Raw genomic sequence first — 23,563 nt, 5'->3', positions numbered from 1 at the left:
AAAATATATAGACAGAGAGATTGAAACCAACCCCTTCCCACTAAAAGTTTAGATTTCAAGTAACTGATATTTTCCCATGAAAAAGTATTTTGTTGGAAAATTCCTGACTGACTGTACCTAATAGCTTCTGGTTATGATAGGACAGATAATCCCACATGTTCTCTCAAAATTGGCTAATGCCTGTAGTGACTTTAAGAGGGTGAATTCGAAGGTGATCTTTTGGTTGCAGCCTGAGATTTCCATCGTTCTCACAAGCTCTTTGAGTCCTCTAATTCCTAACAATGACAAGCTAGACATGGCATGTACTATGGACTGCTTTTCAGTGACTGCCAAGGATGAGACAGAATAAAGGTGAGTTGGGAGGAAAGAAAGACAACACCAAAACACTAAACACCACTTAAAGCTGTCCTTGTAATCAGACATTGGACCCCAAGCTCATTCCCTGGACAATAGGAGCTTAAAAACAGCATAGAGATAGTATGTTTCATGCCATGCAGGAAAGGGAGCGCTTTGTGGTATCCCTGTGGCTGCGTGAAAATATGTTGAAAGGTGGGAGAGGAGGGGCAACATTAACATGGAGAGGACAATTATACTGAGAGGACTAGGATGGGGAATAGAAGTTACTGATGGTAGAGAGTGGGGATCCAGAGTGGCTCCAGGAGTTCTCTCTCAGCAGGTGTGTAGCTGGCTATTTTTCTTCACAGTACCAGACACCTGGGAGGCTAAAGTGCTCTGAATGGTGCATTTGAAGGCTCTATCACCCCTGTGAGAGCAGAGCTTTGCTCTGTACACAGGATTCCAACTCTGCAGTATACAGAGCCAAGCCACTAATGATTATGTCTGGCACCCAACGGTTTTGGGTGGACAAAAAGACGCTGCTGCCTAAACTTGTATACCCGCTAGACAATATGAGCAGAATGTTTTAAAATAAAAAAGTGCATTTGAAAAGAAGGACACGTGTATCCTTCTGGATCAACCGAGTCCCAAAAGAGGCATATGGCAACTATGCAATCATACAAAGTCAGGCATAGCAGATTAAGGCTGCCACATAAGGCCAAACTGGGCAGTATGTATCCACATCTGAGTATCCCTTTTGAACCTGAGTGAGTTAATAGCCCAGATTCTCAGCTGGTGCAAATTGGTGTAGTTCCATTGAAATCAACGGAGCTGTGCTGATGTACACTAGCTGGGGATCTGGCTCAATGGGTCTCTCTAATAAAGAATAGAGATTCATTGTTTCAATTAAGGTTTTATAATGTATCATTTCCAATAAAGAAATATGAAGGAAATAATTCAATCCCCATGCCATCAAATACAATAGCTTGTGAAAATGCAGTTTAAACCCAAGGAGGGAGAGAATTAGAAAATCTATTTTAATTTTTAATGATCAGTAAAATAAATCCACGGGTGAAGATGACACTTGGCTTATGAGTGGCTCCATTGAGAGTGAAAAGGGTAGGGGAAAATGCAATGAATTCTTAAAATAGGAAGTTTCTGCTCCACTTCTCATGGTGCCACAAGGATCTCTGAGAGGAACAATTACTTTTTCTGAAGGCTCATGGGGAGAAAAGCTATGCAAAAACATAAATGATGCCACCTTAAAAGGAAGCCTCACTTCATATTCTCAGCTGGAACCCCTCTCATTTCCTAAGCTCAACAGCAGTTATGTCTGACCTCTGGTGTCTAAAATCAGTATTGATTAGTACAAGAAATCCAAATCCAAACTTATTTTCTCTAGCCTGATTTCCTTATCACTTGGGTTACAGTTTAAATTTGCTACTTGGGAAGAAAATATTTTCTCAATTTCAGGGCTGCTAAAGATATTCTGGATTCATGGACATATATATCAGAGCTGGTAACCCATATTTAAGTGATGAATGGCCACAATGTGCCTTTATCAATAATATGGGACATACCAGGCCATTGATTTAAGGAAAACTTCATAGAATACCAGGGTTGGAAGGGACCTCAGGAGGTCATCTAGTCCAACCCCCTGCTCAAAGCAGAACCAATCCCCAATTTTTGCCCCAGATCCCTAAATGCCCCCCCCCCCCCCCAGGATTGAACTCACAACCCTAGATTTAGCAGGCCAATGCTCAAACCACTGAGCTATCCCTCCCCCAATATGAGCAGATTTTACTTCCTACTGATGTAAAAACAAAAAACAAAAACAAAAATGACATGATATAACCCAATAATAATAAAGAAGTAGGAGGCTTGATGGTAAGGTAAAGACACTCAAGAATAAGTTTATTACTGAAGATCAGTATACTTGGTCCTTAATTTAAGTAGAGATGACCGACCACAAGTAGAAGATATGAGCTCTCCAGATCTGAACTCTCCCAAAAATGTCAGATATTTACTACCAGAGTTTGTAGAAAGAGCAGCCAGCAGCATCGTTCAGATGGTAACTTCCTCAAAGTTCAGGGGTGTTTGGCTCCAGGGCTTCAGTTTGGACCATTTCTAATTTTAACTCTCTCACTATCCTAGCAAAGATCTGTATCAGAATTAAAATAACTGCAGTGAAGCTAGTGCAAGATATGAAATAGTGACATTATCTACATACATATCTACGTATCTTAAATGAGATTCCCTGTTGAAGAATTAAACAGTAGGGGCATTGAGCTGATTCTTGCAATATCTGAAAAGGTTGGGCTTACTGATTTAGGGCCAGATACTGCTTAACACCTCTGTGGCTTTGCAGGGAGGAGAAGGGTTAAAGGAGCCCCCTCTTGAACCAGGCACAGTCACTGCCTCTGTGCTTTTCAGACTGCGGAGACTGCTGACTCTATGCGTCCCAGGGAGCAAGACACCCAAAAGAAGTCAGGGAGAAGGGAGAGACATGACCGAGCCCCTCCATCATAAAACTGGCCAACACACATTCGGTAGTGTGCTCTACACTCCCTGAAGGGACATAGCAGCAGGTGCTCTCCCTCTGTACTCTGAGGAGCTCTAAGAGGAATTCTGCCTCCCTGAGATAGAATTCTTCCTGAGCTCCCCTGGAGCAGCATGTTCCACTCTTGATATGGGGGCTGAGCCCTCAATGCTAGGTCACTGGAATGGAATATTTACTCAAACATTGCCACATTGGCGCTCCTGTCACCTCAAATGCAAAAGTCCTTTGAGAACATATTACTGTATTTTACAATTTTAAAATTATTTTTAGACATTTCTTGAAGCCAGAGACACATCTATAGCAACTTCAAGTTCACGGCATTTTGGAGTGACACAACAAGAAGGTTGGTGGTGACTGGATGTCTAACATAGTGAATGTCAGTGAAAATAAGGTAGGATCAAAGGCTAAAATAGGGAAAGAACAAGTTAAAAATTGCTTAGACAAGTTAGAGGTCTTCAAGTCACCAGGGCCTGATGAAATGCATCCTAGAATACTCAAGAAGCTGACTGAGGAGATATCTGAGCCATTACCGATTATCTTTGAAAAGTCATGGAAGATGGGAGAGGTTCCAGAAGACTGGAAAAGGGCAAATATCATGCCAATCTATAAAAAGGGAAATAAGGACAACCGGGGAAATTCCAGACCAGTCATCTTAACTTCTGTACGTGAAAGATAATGGAGCAAATAATTAAGCAATCAGTTTGCAAACATCTAGAAGATAATGAGGTGATAAGTAACAGTCAGCATGGATTTGTCAAGAGCAAATTGTGTCAAACCAACCTGATAGCTTTCTTTGACAGGGTAACAAGCCTTGTGGATAGGGGAGAAGCGGTAGACGTGGTATATCTTGACTTGAATAAAGCTTTTGATATGGTCTCACATGACCTTCTCATAAACAAACTAGGGAAATGCAAACTAGATGGAGCTACTATAAGGTAGGTCCAAAACTGATTGGAAAACTGTTCCCAGAGAGTAGTTATCAGTGGTTCACAGTCATGCTGAAAGGGCATAACGAGTGGGATCCTGCAGGGATCAGTTCTGGGTCCAGTTCTGTTCAATATCTTCATCAATGATTTAGATATTGGCATAGACAGTACACTTATAAAGTTTGTAGACGATACCAAGCTGGGAGGGATTGCAAGTGCTTTGGAGGATAGGATTAAAATTCAAAATGATCTGGACAAACTGGAGAAATGGTCTGAAGTAAACAGGATGGAATTCAATAAGGACAAATGCAAAGTACCGCACTTAGGGAGGAACAATCAGTTGCACACGTACAAAATGGGAAATGACTGCCTAGGAAGGAGTACTGCGGAAAGGGATCTGGGGGTCATAGTGGACTACAAGCTAAATATGAGTCAACAGTGTAACACTGTTGCAAAAAAAAGCAAACATCATTCTGGGATGTATTAGCAAGAGTGTTGTAAGCAAGACGAGAAGTAATTCTTCTGCTCTAATCCGCACTGATTAGGCCTCAACTGGAGTACTGTGTCCAGTTTTGGGCACCACATTTCAGGAAAGATGTGGACGAATTGGAGAAAGTCCAGAGAAGAGCAACAAAAATGATTAAAGGTCTAGAAAACATGACCTATGGGGGAAGATTGAAAAAACTGGGTTTGTTTAGTCTGGAAAAGAGAAGACTGAGGGGGGACATGATAACAGTTTTCAGGTACATAAAAGGTTGTTACAAGGAGGAGGGAGAAAAATTGTTCTTCTTAACCTCTGAAGATAGGACAAGAAGCAATGGGTGAAAATGGCAGCAAGAAAGGTTTAGGTTGGACATTAGAAAAAACTTCCTAACTGTCAGGGTGGTTAAGCACTGGAATAAATTGCCTAAGGAGGTTGTGGAATCCCCATCATTGGAGATTTTTAAGAGCAGGTTGGACAAACACCTGTCAGGGATGGTCTAGATAATACTTAGTCCTGCCATGAGTGCAGGGGACTGAACTAGAAGACCTCTCGAGGTCCCTTCCGGTCCTATGATTGATTCTATGATTCTACTTCCTCTGACTCAATGTACTGATGGCCCAAACATATAGTCTTACAAAATGATTTAAAAGGATTTCAGTGTCTTTTGGGGTGTGGCTAAGACACAGAGTGGGAAGCAGCATCTCAAGGCAGTTTCAGACAAAGTAATTGCGGCTGATGAGCTAAAGGAGTTTCCGGTGTTGTGGTAGCTGTGTTGGTCCTAGAATATCAGAGCGACAAGGGGGCTGAAGCAATATCTTTTATTGGACCAACTTCTTTTCGTGAGAGAGACGAGCTCTTGAAAAATAAACAAACTTGAAAAATAAAAGATAAAGGTAAAAATATTCCCTCAGCCACCTTGTCTCTCTAAAGGAGTTAAAACATAGCTGCTTCTACTGAGCTCTGGAAGTAGAACTACATTTATGAATCATAAGACATGCTCCTGCTTTTGCTGTTAATCCATCTTTGATCAAAGTAATAAAAGGAACTATGTAAATATTGAAAAGAAAAACAAGCCTGGGAACAAATAGCCTGAGTAGAGCTGAGTGAATAATGAAAAGAAATATACATTAAGGGCATGTGTTGTAGGGTGGCTCTGCCTGGAGTGCCCTCTTGTAGCAGACTGTGACAGAACAGGCACAACTGCCTCAGTTTCCCTTCTCAGGCAGCCCAAAACCTCCATGACAGTCTCTTGCCTAATAAGGTCTCTCCTTGGGACCAGTTTATTACAAAAACATAGTGCAAATAGCCCATAACTACAGTCCCCAAACAGTCCATTTATCACCCAAGTGCAGACAGTCCCTTAAAACCCCAAGACATCTAGTTCATCAGCATCTCACATACCACACTCCAGTGTCTGCCATCACCCATGGGCTCTTCTTCAGTTCACTTTCATCCTTTAACCAGGTCAGCCTCCCTAGACCTTCCAGCTGGGATATAATCCACTCTTCCCAGCAGGAACACTCTTCCCCCAGCCACTCTGATGGGAGTTCATCCTCACTAGGAGGGCACCACCGCTCCTCCTGTTCAGTTAACTTTTCATATCCCACACAGGCCAGCAGATGGGCCCTTCCATTGCTCACCTGGCTCCAGCTCTCCACCACAGAGATGTCAGCAGGTAAGCCCTATACTGCTCCCTTGCCTTCACCCCGCATCTTTGGCTCTCTGGCTTAGAAGTCAGCAGGCAACACCCTCTCTTGCTCTCTGGCCTCCAGCCCTAGCTCGCTGGTTTAGGAAGACCAGCCTGCAAACCCAACTTGCTGCTCTCCTGCTTTCAGCCTTCCCCCAGAAATCTCCTACAGCTTCCTTCAAGCACCTCCAGTCTTTTGGTCCCTGACAGCTCTCACCTGCCCTTTCCCTCATTAACTCCTCCAGGCAACTCCCATTTTATATGGGCCAGGTGACCTCTTAAGACCCAGTTAGGAGGCAGCTGATGAGTCACAGGTGCGTAGCCTCTTCCTTCTTAAAGGCCCAGTGCCACCCTGCAATAGCCTGATCCTCATTTGCTGTGAGGTCCCTTGACACCACTCCATCAGTGTAAAGTGACATTAAAGTGGGGGTAAATTTCAGAACCAACCCCTTAATACTTGGTTTGATTAGCTGAATAGAATTCTTCAATGAATGAAAGTCAATAGGAGTTGGACACCCCCTCCCTTACGCACTTCTGTAAATCCTCGTCCATATCGGTTTTACTAATATTTATGCATTATCTATAAATTGGATGAATAATAAAGAAAAAGTTATTGACTCATTTATTTGAAAAAAAATCACAAATGTCACTGAAGAAATGATTGAACTAATATTATTCCATCAGCTCTGTGCCTCTGTCTCTGTGCCTCACACTCCTATCTCTGCCAAAACATCCCTGACCTTTTGAGAACACATTTTCGAAGGCATTAAGGTGCTCAAAGATGCAGCTAGGTGCTTAGTGGAATTTTCAAAAGTGCCTAAGCAGGTTAGGCTCCTACCTTCTACTGATTTAGAAAGTCTATCTCAAGGATAATTCAAAAACAGTAACATGTCAAAGTTGTTAAATAGACTACTGTTACATTAAAAAAAATACTAACATAATTAAAATTAATCACGTGCTTAGATGCTTTGCTGAACTGGGGCCTTAATGCTTAACCTGGCCATAAAAGGAATGAATAAATAGAAATGCCCATTTTTTTTTAAACTGGGCACATAGCACCGAACATGTGCTCACAACTCAAGAGCTATGCATGCAAAACCCAGTTTGTGCATGCACACTGGATGTTGTACACACATTGCTTTGAAAATCTGGGCCAAATCAAGCAGTCTCCTATCATGTCAGGCTGGCTATGGAGAATTTCTTAGTTCTTACCATCCTCTTTAGTGCGGGTGAAAATTTGTTCACTCCTGACTCCATCTCCAGCTCGTGTGAATGCCAAAACCTGGATGCTGTAGTTGGTGTATTTTTCCAGGCCATCAAGCTCTAGTGAGGGCTGTGTAGTAGTGACATTTTTAATCTCTCCCAGCTCTAGGGAACAAAAAGTGAACCAAGTTATTGGCAACGCTATTCTTCTTTTAATCATACGTGTCTATCTTGGTATGAAAATAAAAGGGGAATCTTCTGATTAAAGAATATTCACTCATGAAAGAGAAAGAATATTTTGTGATTATAAAATAGATACCTTAAATGCTCACACTGATCAATACTATAAAATAGAGCAGATGGGAAAAAATTACAACATTTGAAATTTTTATGTCAGTTCCATTTCACGTGATTAACACCAAACTTGTTTTTAACTTTATAATTTATTTGGCCTTTTTTTTAAATTGAAATTTTAAGCAAAAATATCAAAACCGCTGTCAAAATGGTTATTGAAATTTCGCATTTACTGAGAAACAGCTTTTCGGTAAATGAAATATTTCTATAATGGTACTGACAATACTTACAATTTAAAAATTGGTAATAATGATGCAACATTTTCCCCTCAAAATAAAAACATTAGAAAAAGTCAACAATTTTTACAACAGTTTTCGTGTCTGAAAAAAGCCAACAAACAACGCTTTTTGTTTGAAAAATTTTGCCCAGCTCTACTGTAAAGTACACAATGGTCAGAAGCATTAGTTAACAATAGGTTTAAATGTGGTAAAACCAAATTCACCTGCATGGAGAGATGTGGCTCATCACATAAACCTCAATGTATTAAGCTGGGAAGTGTTCATGTGCAAAAATGCTTTAAAAGAACAACTAGGACAGAAAATATAGCTAACAAAATAAGGACATTCAAAGTTAAAATTTCAGGTCCAATAGCTGCATTTTGCGGGGTATAGTAGGCTATACTGTAATGTAGCTTTTCAGCAGTGTAGGGCCTAATCCAAAGCCTACTGAAATCAATGAAAAAAAAATTACCTTGTCTTGAATCAGGACTGCATATTTTCTCATCTTTATTTTTCATTCACCAATGAGTAGTCACCGTACCTCAAAAAATTTCTGACTTGAGCATTATCACTAGTAATAGTGAGCCCCTGGGTTACATTCTGTCCTCATTTACAACTGCGCAACCTCATGTTTGAACAGGTGTAACTAGCAGAGGACAGAACTTGGCAAGACAGTTGGAATTTAATTAAGTATTCTATTGATGGGTACACACACTAGAATATAATCCAGCTCATTCTGCCAGAGCTGAGACAGCTCTGCACTGCTAGCAAGAGTTTAAAAAAAGAGTTAAAATGTATTGTTCACTAAAGCCCACAAAAAGGAAACAAATATTGAGGTGATATCATGATAAATTGCAGAATGTGATAAATGCATGCACACTTGACCACCTCACTTGTTCTCTCCCCACTAATCCACTTCCCTTAGGATCTATGTTAACATTCCAAACATCTGAGCACTTCAAATACATGTGGGGGGAAAAAAGCTGCCCCAAACCTGTTTCCTTCCTTCACCCTAATCGTGGAGGCAAAAGCACATTGTCAGCACATTACTAAAAAAATATACAGGGAGCAAATCTATTGAGGAGGATGGTGTTATGTTTACAGTGTCACTACGTACTGTACACACACACTTTACTATGTAATTTTTGTTTCAAATCACATGGAGATGAAAAGTGCTAGTGTCGGATAAACTGCAACTTGTTCATTCTCCAAAATGGTTGAAATAACTTCAAGCCATTTACTAATTACAAAACAGAAATCCCCTACATCGTGGGCCTCAAAAGCCAATCACTGAAGACAAGTCCATAATACAAATGATTTGAGAGGTAATTCTGTTGACCTTAAGAAAAAGAAATGCCAGGTAGGTTTCTTTTCCCCCCCTGAAAACAAGAAACCTTTGAGTATTTCAAAAAATATATTTTTAAAAACGGTTGTGACATTTAAACAAGGATTCCTGTGTTTAATGTTGTTCTTCCTGGATGAATAATCAGATAACAAGTATTTTGATAATGCTGCTAAAACTAGCAAAGTAATCTTTAAAGGAAAGGCAGTAGCTTCATCTCTGAGGAGGTAAAGAGGAACTGGTGATACTCCCACACTTGCCAAAATTCTCTTTTGAACACGTGTGTATTCATAAATAGTTTTGTAACAACCTGTCAACAACTCAAAGCTCTCTACAAAATGATTCAGACACAGATGTATGATGCTCTGTGTAAAATGATGATGAAAGAAAATTTAGTTTTCTGATATGCTTTTCACATCAGAGGACAAAATGATATTAACTGCCATGATCTGCCTGTTATCCTGTCATTGCTATTGGCAAACACCTGATAGGTTGGTTAAAGCTGCTTACCTCCATCCAAGAGATTAGCCCAGTAAATAACTCTGAATCCCTGTAGAATCCCATTCAGGGCTTCTTTGGCAAGTGTAGACCAGGAAATGGAGATAGTTTCTGGTGATGTAGCAGTGGCTTGGACATTCCCTGGCGGGCAACTGGGCACTGGAATGAGATATTCACCAATTTTAGCTCTAGATAACTTCTGTGGACAAGTAAAACTGTACTCTTAAGAGATTACAGTCACCAATGTGAAACTGAATGCTTAAAATGCACACATATATTTTTTTTTCAAAATTCATTGGAGACACAAACTAAATAACAATCATTCCCACTTCTTGGAAGAGTCCCTTTCTACTACATTTTCAATTTTCATCACTTAACCAAAATCCATTATTTGAACCTGAGTTTCTACTTTGCTACTGATGGAACTGCTTGGTTACGGCTACGTTTGTTTTTGAGAGTACAGTTCACTTCCCAGGAATGTCTTTGGACCCACTCCTTCTCCCTCACTGACTTGCCCTTCATTAAGATTTTCCCTTGCTACTAAAAGGAAAATAAATTCTAGAGCTGATTAAAATATACATAAAAATGGATTTTTTGAATATATTTGAGATTTTTCTAAATCAAAATTTACAGTTTTTTGAAAAATTTCAACCCCTTTTCCCAAAAATTTAGAACATTTTCAAATTTTCAATCAGCTTTAACAAATTTATATTTAGTAATTCCTGTTTCAAATGCAATACTTGTTAATCTATCGATTTGCCTTCTTGATTTATCTTATCCCCAATTCCCATAATGACCTCACAGTGACGTTACAAAAATGTTCCCAAGAAAAAAACCCATATGTGCCAGATAAAGCAGAAAAACTTTACACCTGTTGCAGTAGTGAAAACATGCATGTTTAAGTGAATTGTCTTCCATCATGCTATACTCTGTCTAGTATAAACAGGATTTGCAGTAAATGTAAAACACCAGAGTTCTCTGAAGCATATGCCTCAAACACTGTAATACTCAAGAACGTACAAATGTGTTACTCTGTTTAACATACATAAGGTCAGATTCTCAGTTGGTGTAAACTGACATTGACTTTAGTGGATTTATGCCAATTTAAATTGCTAAAAATCTGCCTTTTGATATCTTCCTTGGTTGCTTGTGTTAGAATTTACTTTTATACTGTTTTAAAGTATCAACGTCCTCTCTGTAGTATATGGAATAACTCTTTCTTCCACTAGAGGACTCTCTATCATTATTTGAGAAATGCTCTTCTGTGTGGTTTAGAAAAATAATTCTGAATTACTTTTCTCAATGGACAGCCTGAAATATACAGAACGTGCCAGTGACTTTTCTTTTATTAGTTTGGACATTCTTGGAAAAACTCATGTCTCATTTTAGGCTGGCAAATTATGTTACTGCATAAACACAGCTCTGGGTTTCACAGCAGACTTCTCTGAAAAAAATAGTTACTTCAGTTTTAGGATTTTTACTTTAAGAGATATCAAACCACACTGTGATCCTATGTTGAGAGCATGAAATTGGCAACTGAGTCAATATCAAAACAAGGGTGTTTCTAAGAAAGGGTACATTCTAAATCAAGTTCTCTCACAGAGAGATGTTATTAAATCAGAATAGTCATATTTCTTAAACTGAACTATATTGTATAGCTAGCAATTTGAAATTTGTACACAATACGCAGGATGATTTGTTCCCTCCCACCTGTCTATAATATAACTATTGTTTCCCAATGTAACCATTCTATTATCCACTGTATAAGGAACACTAATCAGGCAGTAGATACAATTAGGTCAACATATCCATCCGTGGGAATAAAAGGCCTGATAAAGAAATCATAAAATGTGTGCAATGGTATATATGATATTTGCTTGCCTAGGACCTACCATCCTCTAGGGTAGTGGTGATGATTTCCTGAGAAGAAGGTCCTATTCCAGCCCGGTTACATGCCTGTACTACCATGCCATACTGGGTGAATTTTTTCAGGTTATCCAGGGTATAAACTTCACTATCTCCAGTGGTGTCAATACTGATGATGTTGAACTGGAAATTGCCCCCTGCACTGTACTCTCGGTAGCCTATCTGGTATCCACGAATAATTCCATTTTGCAAGTGCTTCTTTGGAGCCTGAACAGGATAGGAAATATTGTATGTTAAGAATATATGTGGAAATGCAAATAAATTCTGTCCCTTAAGCACCTTTAACTGCACAGAAAGTCAACGATTTCTTTAAATGAACACCACTCTATTATAAACTGAGGGAGTCACTGTTCATCAGGCAACAACTCTTTACTATGCTAAACAAATTTCAGGCCAAGTTGTTTATTACCCAGGATATAATCATCCAGTTAAAAAGAATTCCAGACTGTTATTTTACTAAAATGCCTAATGGTGAAATATTTTTGAGACCTCATTTAGATTTGGAAGTTTTTCCTGGATAAATCAAGACATTGAGGCAGCCATGTCTGTTGTGGGCACATAGATGAACTTTGAAGGCAGTAGTGAATCAGAATGTAGGAATTTCTACACTGAATGGCTATTGAAACAAGTGTTTGGTATCCAATGTTAAAAAATGTGCCCAGGAAATGTATTGTACACTATAGTTCTGAGTCACCATACAAGATTCCTACACTCTGACTGACAGATCTTTCCATTTCAGTAGACTGTAGCATAAAATACAGTATAAAATAAAATAAGCAATGTTAACTTGGTGAGAAAGTCTATTAGTAACAGAAATGTTTGTTCTGTTTCCACTTACACAGATGCTGAAATTTGTTGAACTACTCTTTATTTCATTTTGTAAAAATGTTCTCATCTAATGCACCGGGTGCATATACAATTATTGTAAAAATTACAACTACTACTTAGGGTCCATGTACAAAAACTAATACACACACAGATCCCATCAGACTACCCAAACAAGCTCTCCCTCTACCATCAGCACACCATACTGAAATCTATAACCAGATTTCCTAGAGTAACAGGATTTCATTTTCAGATGCCTTGTTTATTTTCCACTGCATTTGGTTTCCAAAAAAGGAGACGAAGCTACAGGCAGGAATCTTTTCTTAGGACAAGAGTATACTTCAATTCCCCCAGTAACAACAAATTTTCTAAGAGAGTGGTTGCCTCCTCTTTTACTGTTTCAATGTGGACCTTTAGCTAATAAGAAGTAGGAAAGACAAATAGACATTGCCTAATCACTAAGCCCTCACACTAAGCCCAAATCCTCACTGATTTCAGCAAAAGTATGCAAAAGAGATGCAGAATCAGGGCCTAAGTTCATACATGAGACCTCAGGTGGGACTAGAACCATGCTTTCTGATATATAATAGACCAGTTATTTTTCTTGGTTTCCTGAATAACTGTTCTGTTGGGTGATTGAAGACATTTCTTTAAAAAGTCACATCTTATAAAAAATGCATTAGCTGCCAGTGTGGCATCATAGTCTCAATACATTTACAGTTTGTTGCTCATTAAATTATTGTAAAACTTCATATTTTACCATTGGGAGGAGCAGGGAACCTGGTTGGAATTTTAAAAATCTGGATATCTTCATGGGAATGTGGAACATTTGTTCCAGTTGAGAAGGAAATATCACAGTTATATTTTAGTGGTTAAGTGAGCAAGTAAAAGGCAAATAGTTTTCTCGGTTGAAGCACTGCGCACTCTGTTTCATAATCATTGCATAAAATGTGGACCATCTTTGTGAATGGACAGTGTAGTTTTGTTGTTTTAGTAGAATAACAAAAACAAAAGAAAACAAAACAAAAAAACCCGCCAGGGGATAGACAGCAGAAGTATTAGAATACTCAGTTAACTGGTCATTCATTTACTTTCTTGCTTAAATGTCCTTTTCTTATAATTTGTTGAAATTGAAAATTTGTTGAAAATTTTCTGTCAAAACTGTTTTTAGATGGAAAACTAAGTTTTTCTGTGAAAACAATCTCAAGGGAAAATTTTGGTTTTCTTCTGTTCAAAAGCTGAATGTCTGAAAACCAAAATGCTAGAATAGGGTGTAGATGTGGCAGTAGAGGCAGAGGCTTAGATGCCCTGAGTATGATCCTGTTTGAAATGCTGGGCATGCACATGGAGTGACTAGACTTGCCTGCTGCTCCTGCCACCACAGCTACAGTCTATTTTTAGTGTGCTAGCTTGATTAGAGCTAGCGTGGGTCTGTCTCCTCATGCGAGAATTTATACCTGCAGGTTGAAGTGCAGAAATACCCGATTAGCTATTCTGGGATGGGTGTCTTTTTCTGACCAGAAACTCCACCCTGTACTGCAGAAAGTTTTGTTGAAACTGATATATTGCTGCACCAAGTTTCAGTTGGGACAAATCAGCATTTTCTGACCAAAATAAAAAAAATGGTTGTGGAAAAAATCCTGACCAGCTTGTGCCTAAATATGGATTTTGGAGCCTTACTCTATGTGAGCAGGTTTGAAAATGTTAGCTGCAATGTCTTACTGTTGTACTTTTTATATAGCAAGAACCAGGTCACCCAGTAAAATTACTTGGCAGCAGGTTTAAAAACAAACATAAAGGAGTGCTTCTTCTCACAACATACAGTTAACCTGTGGAAATCATTGCCCGAGGATGATGCGAAGGGCAAATGTATAAATGGGTTAACAAAATAACTAGATAAATTCATGGAGGATAGGTCCATCAATGAGTATTAGCCAGGATTATCAGGAACACAACCGTATCCTCTAGGTGTCCATAGCCTCTGACTGCCTGAAGTGGAGACTGGACAACAAGGGATAGATCATTCCACAATTTCCCTGTTCTGTTCACTCCCTCTGAAGCATCCGGCACTAGCCACTGTCAGAAGACAGAATCCTGGGCTAGATGGATCATTGGTCTGATCCAGTGTGGCTGTTCTTATCTTATCTTATGCAAAGCAATAAGGATGCAGCCTGTTTGTATCCAAGAGTTGCCTACATGTCACTTGTATAGCAAAGTGCTCATTCCACCCCTAAATGGGGCCATAGAGATTAAGGCCCCGAGTCTCCCTGTCAGAAAAGAATTCTCCCAGGAGGGATCATGATAGGTGAACAGTAGTCCTAAGGGAAGGGCACAGGAGGGCTACTGGCAGAAGAGTAGCCTGAGCTTAACCAGTGAGTGATATCCTAGGTCAAAAAAAAAAAAAAAGAAAGAAAGAAAGAAGAAGAAGAAGAAGTCATCTTGTTTTAAACACCATGGTGAAACCTAGCACTGTTTAGATGAGCCAACAGATCATCTGTGGACACTTTATATTCTAGTGCAACTCTAAATACCACTGAATCAAAGTGACCAGTTTCCTGCCAGACACCTGGGGAACTGAGAGCAAGGGAGACTGGTGCAGCTGTAACCAAAATGTATTACTTCTTACCGCACCATACTGAACTGAAAATCATTTTAATTAAGTGAACATCATGCCTCTTATGGTGCCTCTCGAGAGCAGAAGAGTGAAGGTTGTGGTTCATGGTCTGTAGTGTACGATAGCTGCAGTAGAGTTCAGGTTTGTGTTTATGGATAGAAGAATAGAGGGTCTGCACTGGTAGTGTTAGATTGGCTTAAACGTCCATTTCCTTGCTTTTGTGGTTTATGTCAGGTAGGTTGAGTGTGTAGCAACTTTAACTCTGGCACTATTATTAGTAATACTATTATTTATTTGTATATGAGTTATAATCAATTATCTTACTGCTACATTATAGCGTCTGCCATTTGTTCTTTCAGTGTAATGTGCTCTTGCATGTTCATTTTATTATAAAGTGTACAATGCCATCACTTGAAAAGTTTTGTAGTTTCACAGAGCAAATCAGTCTTGGCCATGATTCTGAACGTCCACTGTACAAGAAAGGGACCAAGAAAAACACAACTCCAGTGGCACTCCTTTAGATGCATTTACTTTCCTGACAGCACACACAGACTAGGTAGTTAAATGTCTAAATGGGTACAACTGCAGGCACAGCTAATTGTGCCCACCTTTAATTAAGAGTGCAAAATTGTACCTATGATGATGGAGGCAATTTCTGAAAATTTAGGCCAGGAGGTTTCATTTCAGCTGTCAATATCTGCGTAGATGTGTGTCCATAATGCTAAAGAGGAGATTTTCAAAAGACACCAATGGGCAGTGAGGTGCATAACTCCCACAGAAAGTCAATGGTGCCTAACTCCCATTTGTGCTTTTGGAAATCTCCTCCAAAATCAGCTTTTAAGCATTTCTTCATATAAGGCCAGAGTCAGTATACTGTACAGTGTACATTATTTCAGAAGATGACTATGTGCTCTCCTGCTAATGGTAAAATATATTAAAGTAGGGCACTTCATGTACCTCTTCAGCTTTCTCTACTGGTATGTTATGGAGCTTCATTTTGTCTGCTATATGATGCTATTCTTTGTAGCCACATACCATTGCTACCTGTGGAAACCACAGCAACAAAAAGTATAACTCAACGACATGAAGGTGATGCAAACATTATCACTGTATATCTGACAACTAAAAAAGGAGTAGCAAACAATTTTTGCCTGATTGGACAAGTCAGGGCAAAATCACTTCCTTACACATTGCAAGAATTTTAAATAGGATGCAATTTTCTACATTTTATAATTTTATGATCTCCCCTCCCAATCTGAAAAAAGAAAAGAAGTACTTGTGGCACCAAGAAGTACTTGTGGCAAATTGGCTCAAATAAATGTGTTAGTCTCTAAGGTGCCACAAGTACTCCTTTTCTTTTTGAGAATACAGACTAACACGGCTGCTCCTCTGAAACCTCCCAATCTGAATAATTATATTTTGCTATTAGATTTATATACTAAATGCAATGCTTTGCAGATGACACATGCACTACAAAGAACAATGCAAACATCAGCAGCAAAGGAGAATCATCCCCAGAAACTTAGACCACTGAGGAAACACTGAGTTTTGTGCAAAACACCTTTACTATTATTTGTATTTTCATGCCACCCTCACGTTTGTGGCGTGGGGAAGAATAAATTTAGGACTGATGATAGGGAAACCTGTATTTGTACTTCAGTGGACAGCCTCTGGAGACAGCGTTTTCAATGTATCTATTTTAAACTACTACTAACCTACTCAAGAATACCTAGCATGTGAGGTTTGTCTGCATTAGCTATACAATTCATTAGATATAGTCTGTCTGCAGGATAATCTTGTTCCATCATGAACTGTCTGAAATGAGATTGTGCTGGTATTATAAATTGTCAGCATTCTACAATTATTACCAAGACACTCCAAAAGTTCTGTGTTACATGGCAAAGTTCACATTGCCACTAAGTTACAGTAACCATATAGAATTTTTACACAAGAACATAAGAATGGCCATACTGGGTCAGACCAAAGGTCCATCCAGCCCAGTATCATGTCTACTGACAGTGGCCAATGCCAGGTGCCCCAGAGGGAGTGAACCTAACAGGTAATGATCAAGTGACCTCTCTCCTGCCATCCATCTCCACCCTCTGACAAACAGAGGCTAGAGACACCATTTCTTACCCATCCTGGCTAATAGCCATTAATGGACTTAACCTCCATGAATTTATCCATTTCTCTTTTAAACCCAGTTATAGTCCTAGCCTTCACAAACTCCTCAGGCAAGGAGTTCCACAGGTTGACTGTGCGCTGAGTGAAGAAGAACTTTCTTTATTTGTTTTAAACCTGCTACCCATTAATTTCATTTGGTGGCCCCTAGTTCTTATATTATGGGAACAAGTAAATAACTTTTCTTTATTCACTTTCTCCACACCACTCATGATTTTATATACCTCTATCATATCCCCCCTTAGTCTCCTCTTTTCCAAGCTGAAAAGTCCTAGCCTCTTTAATCTCTCCTCATATGGGACCCGTTCCAAACCCCTAATCATTTTAGTTGCCCTTCTCTGAACCTTTTCTAATGCCAGTATATCTTTTCTGAGATGAGGTGACCACATCTGTACGCAGTATTCAAGATGTGGGCGTACCATGGATTTATGTAAGGGCAATAAGATATTCTCCATCTTATTCTCTATCCCTTTTTTAATGATTCCTAACATCCCGTTTGCTTTTTTGACTGCCGCTGCACACTGCGTGGATGTCTTCAGAGAACTATCCACGATGACTCCAAGTTAATGGCCATTATGCTGTAACCTTATTGTAACAGTTTACCCTACATATTTCTGAATATGGTATGGAAATTGCCACTCTTCTTAAGATTATACATAGTGACTACACATCTTTATTCTATCCATCAGGATGTACAGTTTGGTTTAACGTATTTATAAACCTACTGGTTTCACTGTCAAACAACATATGTAAAACTTTTCAGTTATCAGGATACTGAATAAAAACAAACCAAGTCACAAGCATTAGAGTACAGCAATTATAATGGAGATTTTTTAAAATTGCATTGGAAAAATAGATAATTTTGACTAAACCATGTATGAACTCATGGACTCTACTTTTGATCAAATTGAGACATAGCACCAAAAAGGGTCTCCTTGCATCTATCTGTGCAGGCATTCCTTTGGAAAGGTGCTGGGCCAAAATCAATGGAAAGACTCCCTTTGACTCCAAAGACTTTTGGGGATTATGCCCTATAATCATATTAGTCCTCAGTGAGCACTAATTTTGTCAGCACAAGGCCATGCTTGCTTGCAAACTCAGAATAAGGACACTTAGAGCACAAATAGCAAATGTAACTCTGCTCAATAGAAACACAGGCCTGCAGAAATGATTTTCCTCTGGAATGTTCTTTCCTGGAATAAAAGGACAGTCTGATTGGCAAAGCATGTAAGATCGGTTGGCAAAATGACATGTGAATTTTATTCAAAATAAAATACTTCTGATCCACAGTTATTATAATATTCACCCTAACAACAGCTCTCTGAACAGGCATAAATACTGCTAGAGTCTGTGTTTCCTGCTATGGTGACTTACTTTCCAAGTGACCCGAATGCTTTGTGAAGATACAGGCTCAAGCTGAACTTCCTGAGGTGGGCCATCAGGAGCTGGTGAGAGAGAAAGAGAGAGACACATCCATCATAAGGCAGGTTCTTATAAGGTGGCAGAAATAAACAAAATATACAGTGTTGATGCCAACACTGTGGCATAGAACGGAGGCTTTGGGTTGGTATGAAACCATTTAACAGCATATGAAGCATTGAAGGTATCGCTTTACTCAAACAAAACCATAAGGCTAAGGCATCTCCACTAGCTGGTTGTGTGGTATTTGTGACAATGAAATGTCGTGTACTTCAAGATTTAGCAAATTTGCAAATAAAACAGGAATGAGTCGCAGGTGACTTTCCTGCAAAAGCCTTGTTTAGTGACATGCTCAAGATGCTTTTCTTTCCTTTTGAAGTCTTCTCTACTGATGTACTGAATGTGCTTTAAGCTGCTGTGAATGCGCCGGCACTGAAAAGACAGCAGCACCCACTCAAAATTAGGGAACACAGCAACTCTTCAGCCAGCTTTGATCATTTCAACATGTAGCTTCTGATTAAACTCATTCTGTTAACTAAAGACTGAGAATGTTCAGTACAAAATTATTATTTTATGAAGTAAAAAATGCACAAAGAGTTTTTCTGTGTCTAAATATATCAGTGTTATGCCATATAAGCCATATAAAGAATATCCTGCCTGATGAAATGAGCACAGGACAGTTTCTGCTGGCTCAGTCAGAGGGAGTCTCTCTTATTATTTATATACTGCCAAAGGTATGTGTGGTGTTTCACAAACAAGCGGGAAGACAAAGTTCTGGTCCTGAGAAACTTCTATCTATGTTAGGCAGTTACAACGCAACAATCGCTGATTGGAGGCAGTTAGTGTTGCAGTGGGGATTTGTAAAAGAAAGTTAACAAAAACAAGGCATTTTAATGGAAGGATGTGAAGGAAGAGACGGAGATATCTCAGAGCTTGAGCAGAAGATTTCTATATATATAAATTGGCGTGAATAAAAAGTATGAAATCACAAATTTAATAATATGACAAAGGAAGCAAGGGAGCGAAGGGGGTGAGACTAGGTTGTGAGAGGGAGAGCAGGAGGAAATGGACGTTGCAATGAAAGCAGACTGAGCGGTAAACAGCAGCAAATGACAGCTAAAGTAAAAGAAGGCCATTTGGCTTACACGGGTGAAATTCACGCCTATACAGAGACCTAACACATGGCTTATGCTCCATTGAAGTCATGTACAAGTCCTATTTTGTGGGATTTTGTTGGCCCTGCGCAGAGGGGTGAATTTCACGCATGGTGAAGTGGAACCATTGCCTATAGCTCATGTGGGTCCTTAGTTTGAGGGCATGTCCACCCTGCAATCAGACACTTGTGGCTGGACCATGCCAACTAACTCAGGCTCGTGGGGCTAAGGCTAAGGGACTGTTTAACTGTGATGTAGATGTTTGGGTTGGGCTGGAGCCTGAGCTCTAGGACCCTCCCACCATGCAGAATGCTAGAGCCCAGGCTCCAGACTGAGCCTGAATGCTTACACAGCAATTAAACAGTCCCTAAGCCTGAGCCCCATGAGTCTAAGTCAGCTGGCATGGGACAGCTGCAGGTTTTAGTTGCAGTGTAGATGTATCCTAAGTTTCCTATGCAGTAACACCCAGTGATGAAAACAGAGTGAGTACAACAGGAAGAATGGGGTCTCTGCTAGTTCTTTAAGTCAACTCTAGACTCTGACCACCAGTTTACAGACACAAATGTCATCACTCCAGATATATTATTCTGTAGTAGATATGTACAAAACATTTTGCCCATAAAATGAGCTGATAAAATCCTGGCTTTTCACTGGTGTCACAAAATGGCAACCATAAATCCCCTTTATGCCCACAGTTTATTTCATTCCTCCATGTGCAGAAACATATTCTCTGTCTCTGACGTAGAGGTTATTACTGTGACATATTTATATAGGCTAAACCTTTGCTCATTTGGTCTGAAGAATTCAGACTCACCACAGGAAGCTCATGCAGGTAGGAAAGAAATCAGAGAGAAACACTGCAGCAAACATTCGCGATTGTGCTTATTTTTGTAAAGATTCTGGATTGCTTTGCTATGCTTGGGATAACACATCATGGACCCCGTTCTGATCTCCCATTGGTTTCATACTAGTACTCCTGATTTACATCAGTGTAAGTGAGAGCAGACTCAGGACCTTGCCTGGGAGACTGTGAAGGAGATAGTTGCAGTTGAATGGGTTGTGATAAAGAATGTGATGAGTCCATGACAGAGTGAATGGTTGTATATTGAGTGAGTGGGGAACTTGAGGTTGGGGTGGGGGTGGGGGGTGAGATAGGTGTGAGGGCAAGTAGAGGGAGAAGGGTCCTGTGTCTTGGCAGGGGGTTAGATTAGATGACCCTTGTGGTCCCTTCTCAGCCTATAGTTCTATGATGCTAATGGTCATGAAAGATGGAGGTATGGACTGTGGGATGCAGCAGATGGTATAGTCGAGTTAGAGGTGAGGGGACTATGACAGAGAGAGTGGAGGAAGGTGAATGGTGGAGGCAGACTGTGGGTGAGTTTGTGATGGAGAAGCCATGACAGAGGATATGGTGGGAAGGAGCAAGGTGTGATAGAGGGTATAGCAGAGTGTGTGTGTCAGGGCATTGGGATAGGGGAGAGGATGGTGACAGAGGGCATAGAGAGGAGAGACGGGAGTGTACTGTGACAAAGTGTGTGGTATGAAGGCTGGGGGGGCGGGGGGAGGGATAGCTCAGTGGTTTGAGCATTGGCCTGCTAAACCCTAGGGTTGTGAGTTCAGTCCTTGAGGGGGCCATTTAGGGATCTGGGGCAAACACTGGGGACTGGTCCTGCTTTGAGCAGGGGGTTGGACTAAATGACCTCCTGAGGTCCCTTCCAACTCTGATATTCTATGATTCTATGACAGAGGTTGCAGTGGAGTGCAATTAGTGTCTGCCAATTTCACTGTACACTTTCACCACAACTTACATGATTATGAAGAGTTTCTAGAAATCTAACTACTACCCTGAAGGCAATGAGGTGAATTTCCAGTATGGTTTCCAGGAATTTATTTGGGACCCATAGGTGATTTTTCGCAAAAACTCCATCCAAAATGTGCAAGATTATGTTAACCTCTTAGAGCAGGGGTGGACAACCTGTGGCCTGTGGGCTGCACACGGCCCATCAGGGTAATTCGCTGGCGGGCTGCGAGACAGTTTGCTTACATTGACTGTCTGCAGGTAAGGCCACCCGCAGCTCCCAGTGGCTGCGGTTCACCGCTCCCGGCCAATGGGAGCTGTGGGAAGCGGTGCGGGCCGCAGGGATGTGCTGGCCACCACTTCCCGCAGCTCCCATTGGCCAGAAACAGTGAACCGCGGCCACTGGGAGCTGTGGGCAGCCACGCCTGAGGACAGTCAATGTAAACAGACTGTCTCGTAGCCCACCAGTGGATTACCCTGACAGGTCGCGTGTGGCCTGTGGGCCGCAGGTTGCCCACCACTGCCTTAAGGTATGTCTACAGTGCAATTAAAAACCCTTGGCTGGCTGTGCCAGCTGACTTGGGCTTGCAGGGCTCAGGCAATGGGGCTGTTTCATTGCAGTGTAGACATCCGGACTTAGGCTGAAGCCTAGGCTCCAGGACCATGTGAGGTGGGATGGTCCCGGGGCTCAGGCTGCAGCCCAAGCCTGCGATGTCTACACCACAATTAAGCAGCCCCACAGAGGCCAGCTGCATATTTTAATTGCAGTACGTCTGCCCTGCAGCTGGGAGCGAATCTCCCAGCCCAGGTAGACAGACTCACGCCAGTGGGGCTCAAGCTAGCGGGCTTAAAATTGCAGTATGGACATTGCAGCTCGGGTGGCTGTTCAGGCTCTGAAGCCCATCCAACACCTCTGGTTCTGAGCTTGAGTAGCTAGCCCATGTCTCTGCCAGAACCACAATATCCACACTGCTATTTTAGCATGCCAACTTGAGCCATGCTAGCACAAGTCTGTCTACCTGGATCATTCCCAACTGCAGTGTAGTCATAGCCTTATACACATACGCTAAATCCACTGAGCCTTTGATAACTATTTGCATGTGGGAGCCAACTTTCCTGCAGCCTTGCTTGCTCTAGCATGCCATACATTTCTCTAGGGCCTTCCATCTAAGCATCTCTAAAGGATTTACAGACATGATAGATTTAAGCCTCATAACATCCCTGTGAGGCAGGTAAATGTTTTATCCCCATTGTACACATGAGGAGATTGAGGCACAGAGAAAATAAATGAGCATCTTAAGGTCACTTTCTCAGAGTCTGTGACAAAGACAGAAAGAGAACCCCAATAGCTCACCTTGCACTGCTAAACTTTAACAATACACAGAAACAAAGAAAATAAGCCCTTTGCTTTCCTGTCAAACACTGACGGAAATGAGCTCTTCCAGTCTATTTTTCAAAGCAGTGGCTATTAAAGGTTATAGGGGGGAAAAGCTCCAATATCCCTGAAATCAGCTCTAGATTAGTGAAAGGACAGAGTATTTTGTTTGACTCTCCTCCTGCTGAAGGCATCCTTTTTGGTTTACTTTCTAATAAATAATGTTGGCAGCCTGGAGTCACACTAGTGCAGGATATGTAATCTGCACCTTTGCAGTGAAGGGGTTTGGATTTTTAAATTTTTAATGTTGTTTTTCTCAAGCCTTCATTTTGATCTCTTCCCTTAGGTGTCTCCTTCAAGCTCAGCACCTGTGCTAATTTGACCCTCCCGATGTAAGAGCAGCAAACAGTAAACAATGACAAATGACTGCACTTCTGCATACTGTGCGACTGATCAAACCAAAACCAAGACAACAAATGCTGTTGCCTTGCCTAGACCTGACCTTCCCTTCCTCTGATTGCTCCCTGAATAAATCAATGACTTTTGACTGCGATTCCACATAACTGACCTTTCACTCGGACTGGACAGCTCCTTAATGAGAGCAGTGAAAGGCCCAGTCATCCTGAAACTAGGTCAGGAGGCACTGGATAAAATGTGACATCC

General features: G+C 40.7%; 1 protein-coding gene across 1 annotated transcript in view; it reads right to left on the bottom strand.

Annotated features, from left to right (window-relative positions):
- The window catches only part of DSCAM (DS cell adhesion molecule), a 607,252-nt gene that overhangs the window by 97,337 nt on the left and 486,352 nt on the right, over positions 1-23,563 (bottom strand). The window contains exons 16-19 of the mRNA XM_074969783.1: positions 18,529-18,599; positions 11,501-11,741; positions 9,621-9,767; positions 7,206-7,361 (exon numbers count right to left, since the gene is read on the bottom strand). Coding sequence (XP_074825884.1) covers positions 7,206-7,361; positions 9,621-9,767; positions 11,501-11,741; positions 18,529-18,599 — 615 coding nt within the window. The remainder of the gene's footprint in view (positions 1-7,205; positions 7,362-9,620; positions 9,768-11,500; positions 11,742-18,528; positions 18,600-23,563) is intronic.

This window comes from Natator depressus, chromosome 1, assembly GCF_965152275.1.
Source record: "Natator depressus isolate rNatDep1 chromosome 1, rNatDep2.hap1, whole genome shotgun sequence".
Lineage (NCBI taxonomy): Eukaryota > Metazoa > Chordata > Testudines > Cheloniidae > Natator > Natator depressus.
This window is presented reverse-complemented; position numbering and strand designations above follow the sequence as displayed.